Source organism: Alosa sapidissima, chromosome 2 (genome assembly GCF_018492685.1).
Source record: "Alosa sapidissima isolate fAloSap1 chromosome 2, fAloSap1.pri, whole genome shotgun sequence".
In the NCBI taxonomy this organism is placed as follows: Eukaryota; Metazoa; Chordata; class Actinopteri; order Clupeiformes; family Clupeidae; genus Alosa; species Alosa sapidissima.
In genome coordinates this window covers 32,450,516-32,455,515 of record NC_055958.1, presented here as the reverse complement: position 1 = coordinate 32,455,515, position 5,000 = coordinate 32,450,516, and the positions used below count along the sequence as shown (strand labels likewise).

At 47.8% G+C, this 5,000-nt stretch overlaps 1 protein-coding gene across 3 annotated transcripts in view; it reads right to left on the bottom strand.

The window, feature by feature from the left end:
* The window catches only part of LOC121688671 (target of Nesh-SH3-like), a 37,610-nt gene that overhangs the window by 18,642 nt on the left and 13,968 nt on the right, over positions 1-5,000 (bottom strand). For 2 of the 3 annotated variants that reach the window (XM_042068417.1, XM_042068408.1), the window contains exons 6-9: positions 4,292-4,320; positions 4,092-4,137; positions 3,912-3,959; positions 1,575-3,524 (exon numbers count right to left, since the gene is read on the bottom strand). In XM_042068417.1, the coding sequence (XP_041924351.1) occupies positions 1,575-3,524; positions 3,912-3,959; positions 4,092-4,137; positions 4,292-4,320 (2,073 nt within the window). The remainder of the gene's footprint in view (positions 1-1,574; positions 3,525-3,911; positions 3,960-4,091; positions 4,138-4,291; positions 4,321-5,000) is intronic. The other variant, XM_042068427.1, reaches the window with a different exon arrangement.

The window sequence follows — 5,000 nt, the reverse complement described above, 5'->3', positions numbered from 1 at the left end:
CTATGCAGACATCAGGGCTGAAGAACCTGTGTGGATTCGTATGGGATAGTCATTCGTGCCATGATTTAAACTAACCTCTGGAACCTCTCTTTCTGATCCTGACTAATAGTTCTGCCACACACAGGTAATTGAGATTAGAGAGACTGAGAGAGGCAGATTAGGGCCAGAGAGGGTCTGTCCGAAACGGAAAAAATCCTCCCTTCTAAGGCAGTGTAAGGTGGCAGCAAGGTATTGAGGCATATCCAAATCAGTTATTGGTATAAAATGCTGCCTTCTAATGCTACTTTCACACCGCAAGTCTTAATGCTCAATTCAGATTTGTTGCTCAGATCCAATTTTTTGTTTGGCTGTTCACAATACCTTTTAAAATGTGGCCTATATCAGATTCCAGTGTGAACTGTTTGCGGTTCTGAACTTACCCGCATGCACAAAAGAACAATAACAATGATATCAGCTAACTCCCGCCGGCGCATAATTGTGACAAATGTCGATGTAGATTCACATGAAAGTCGCATCAAATACGCCTGCTTGTTCACACTGCGGCCACATTGACCTGGGTCTGACTCAGGGCCACATACAGTATGGAAGTGGTCTAAATCTTGAAACAATCAGATCTGGGCAAGATTTGAGTCTTCACATTACTTCTGAAGAAGTCTGACCTGGTCACTTGACCTCAAAAATTGGGCCAGATTTGGGCCACTTTTGTCTGCTGTCTGAAGTTACCTTAATTGTGATGAATTTTGAAGGCAGAGTAGATGTATAGTTAGTGCTGCCTTCAATGTCCAACATTCTGTCAAATTATTAAATCAGCAGTCGGTATCTTAACGTTGCCCCAGCAATCAGTTAACGGAAGATGGTGTTCTGTGTTGCTATCTTGCTAGGCTGTCCAAATCTTAGCTCATAACCTTGAAGTCAGTGAGGCAGCTGGCAGGTGCCTTCCGTTTCAGGCAGACCCAGAGAGTTAGCTGTTCTCTTCCTAGCTGCTTCCTAGTGCTCAGGGTGTGTTGTACAGGAACTTTAGCTGCTCTTCTCCTAGGTGCTTCCTAGTGCTCAGGGTGTGTCGTACAGGAACTTCAGCTGTTCCCTTCCTAGCTGCTTCCTAGTGCTCAGGGTGTGTTGTTTAGGAACTTTAGCTGCTCTTCTCCTAGGTGCTTCCTAGTGCTCAGGGAGTGTTGTACAGGAACGCTAGCTGTTCTCTTGGCTTCCTAGTGCTCAGGGAGTGTTGTACAGGAACGCTAGCTGTTCTCTTGGCTTCCTAGTGCTCAGGGAGTGTTGTACAGGAACGCTAGCTGTTCTCTTGGCTTCCTAGTGCTCAGGGAGTGTTGTACAGGAACGCTAGCTGTTCTCTTGGCTTTCTAGTGCTCAGGGAGCTCAGGAGAAGGCTTTCCTCTCCTCTCATCTCCACGTGCAATCATGTCTGTTCTTGTGTTCACACATCTATGTGTCATCAGAGCCTAGGGAATGACTGAGATCTCCACACCACCAGATTTCTGTTTATGTTTGACAACCACAGCTGTCACAGCAAGGCAGTCAACTGAAAGCAACTCTCTAAGGCAAAGGAGTGGCTTAGTTACCCAGGGGGCTATGCGGTCGTTTCGCTGTGGCAAGATGAGGACCGGTCTCTCTGGAGGAGTTGGGGGTGACCGGGGTAACACTCTGGATGTGTGTGTGGGGTGTTGCGTTGGGATTGGCCTGAGTTGGACGCTGGGTGGTCAGAGTGGTCGAGGTTTGAGCGGTGCTGATAGTGTGTAAGGGGAATAGGGGTCTGTTGTCGTGCTGCTGGAATATTTGGTTGGCTGTTGTTGTTGTTGTTGTTGTGTGTTTAGGATCCTCTTGGGTTTGCACAGGACTAGGTGTGCTCAGCATCTGTGGCCTGTGGGTGTGTACCGGGGTATCCACGCCTGTCCTGTGGGTGTGTTGCTGGTGCTGTGTAGTGGTCGGTCTTAGTCTAGCAGTGGGTGGCGAGTACTGGGTGACACTGAAGGGGCTGCTGGGAGTTTTCTGACTGTGGCCATCCTGTGGTCTCCCCGTGGTGAGCGGCCAATCAGTGGTGCTGGACACCCTCTGGGCTGTTTTGATTGGCCCCTTATTGGTTTGTTGTTTTTGTTTGCGATACAAGGGCTTTTGACCTGTTTTGATTGGCTGTTTGCTATCTCGGGATGTTTGCTGGCTGTGTTTGATTGGCTCTTGGCGTGTTCCATCTGGAGTCTGGACAGCCTTGGAGGGCTGTTTGACTTTCTCTGCCTGCTGTTTGGGCTTGTTTTGTTTTCCGCCTGGCTGTTTACCATTCGTGGAGGGTTTTGTGGTTTTGGTGGGCTTTTTCGATGGCTTTTGGCTTATTTTGATTGGCTTCTTGTCAGCGATTGGCAGTCGTTCAGTAGGATGTGGCTGGCGCGGTGTGCTAGGAAATAAACCTTCACGAAATGTGATTGGCTCACTTGCAGAGCTGGCCGGGCCCTTGTTTTCCAAGGCACGGTCTGTGTCAGGGAGCATCGCAGAGCTTTCAGTGACGTGTTGAGTTGTGTGAACAGATGACCCACGGAGGACCTTACTGACTGGTGACTGACTATCTGGGCGCACATCTGCAGGGGTTGCCATGCCAACCAGCGATGTTTGTTCTGTGTTGTGCGTTGACTGAGTGTCAGCGGGTTGGCGTTTCGTTGTGTGAATCTGTGTGTGTGTGTCTGGTGTTCCCTCATTGTTGGCCTGCGCGGCCTCTTGTTCTGCCCCAGTGCGGCGCAACTCAGGGGCGAGAGGGTGGGCAGGAGGGGTACTAGGCGCTGAGAGTGTTTTTGGCGAGGTTGTGCATTTGGTCATCTCTGGCAGGGATGTATCCGCAGTGGGAGACATGGCAGCTGAAGGCTGGTGTTCACCTTGCTGCTGGACTGTAGTGTTATCGAGCAGAGACCGAGTTTCTCCAGAACTGACCGGCCTGGTGGGCTTCTTCCTCTGCTCTGTGGTTCTGAGTGGAGACTGGGTCTTTCCAGAACTGACCGGTGTGGTGGGCTTCTCTCTCTGCCTCTGGGTCACAGGTTTCACAGGTGTATCAGCTTTAGGTCGACCCTGGATAGGCTGTCTTTGGCCACTGCTCATGGCTAAGTCATGGGTGTTACTAGCCTCAGTCATTTTCGGTGGGGGTTGGGCATCGGGTGTTGTAATGGTGGGTAGACGCTGTTTTGGGGCGCTTGTTTTAGGCTGGTATTTAGCATCTAGATGTGGTCGTCTATTTCTGTGTTTATGGTGAATGTTTCTGGTGGGTGTGGTGGTGGTGAGGCGTTGGTGTTGGGGGTCTTGGCCTGGGGCCGGTACTTTGGGTGGAGTGGGCACATGCTGGCCTGAAGTTTTAGCTTTAGAGTGGTGTAGCTTGTCTTTTTTTTGCACGCTAGTTTTAGGCACGCGTTGAGTCTCTCTATGCTGATTGGTGTTGGTTGTGGGTGTGGTCATGTTTTTGTGGGTGTGGCTCTGTGGAGGGGGGATTGTGATTGGTGTAAATGCTGTGGGAAGGGCCCAGGTAGGAGTGGCATCTGGAGAGGAGCAAGAAAAATGGTTAACACTCACAGCAGTCCAGAGGTCACAGATAGATAGATAGATAAATAGATAGATAGATGGATAGATAGATAGATAGATAGATAGATAGATAGATAGATAGATAGATGTGTGTATGTGTATCAACACCTGTTACTTCAACAAAAGGCAATCTACAGTAAAACTCAATTATGATGGCTACCTGAAATAGCAACATTGAGTATATTTTCCATAACTGTAGAGAGAAAGAACAGATGATATTACAACATAAAATAAGGGGTAGGAGAAGAGGAGTACAGAGGCTCAGAAGGGTAAAAGGTGAAGGGTCAAGTATTATGGATACTCTGAGGGAGTGAAGGTCATTGAACATCAGTAAAGGCGATTACCCAGAATTCTCCTGTTTCCTGGAAGACTGAGATTCCTGGGAAGAGGGACTACACATACACAAACACATACACACACACACACACACACACACACACACACACACACACACACAGAGAACTAATGCCACCTGGATCGTTTCATATAAATAGTAGTGTGTATTGTCTTGTGGTTGGACTCACCTGGCCTGACCACAAACGTCTCCTTAGGGCCTGGCAGGATGGGTATCTGGGAGAAGAGGAATGTTTTTATTGAAGAAGAGGAAGCATTGTCACCATACACACCCAAACATATGTGTGTGTGTGTAGTTTGTATTTGTGTGTGGCTGTGTTTTGGCTAGTTTGTCAAATATTTGGTGTATTGCCAAAAGTGCACTACTTACCACAGGGGGTTTGAAGGGTTTCTCAATCTCTGTTGGAGGGAAACAAACCAAAACAATGCTATTCATCAAATCCATTCAGACAAAATAGGCCTTTCATGTGCTTGAAAAGCGTGTGGTTTAATTTAGTCTGTGTGAAGTGATGCACGACAAAGAGTGATTTAGGAACCTTATGAGGACTGGTGCCTGAGTTGTGTTTCCCAGGGGAGTGATTTGAATGACGCACAAGTATTTGTGCAGTGTGGGAAAGGTGATAGTTTGAAAGATGGCCTGTGTTTGGTGACAGGACAATCAGTGGAAATGACACATTAGTTATTGTCTAGGGGGAACCAAAACAATGCACCAGGGTTATTACGCCATGTAAAGGACGAAAAATTTACCGTATGTGATGCACTTGTGTTATTGTTCTGGGTGAGGAAGAAGTGCTTATCTGGATCCCTGCTGATATCAGACCTCTCAAGTCTCACGCATTGAGCGTGAGACACGCGCATTTCAATGACTTCACACGCCACACATGGCATTTCTCACTCCGATAAATTATTAACTTGCCCGCACAGAAATTTCTAAGGGCTATATTTTACAAAAGTACAGCTCAGCTGCTGTTCAGTTACTAACCTATCGGCCAATCAGAAAATAGGATTTCTCAACCAATCAGGATATAGTTTTGTTTTGATGTGGGTCCGCAACGTGGAGACTGCTGGTCCGCGGAATC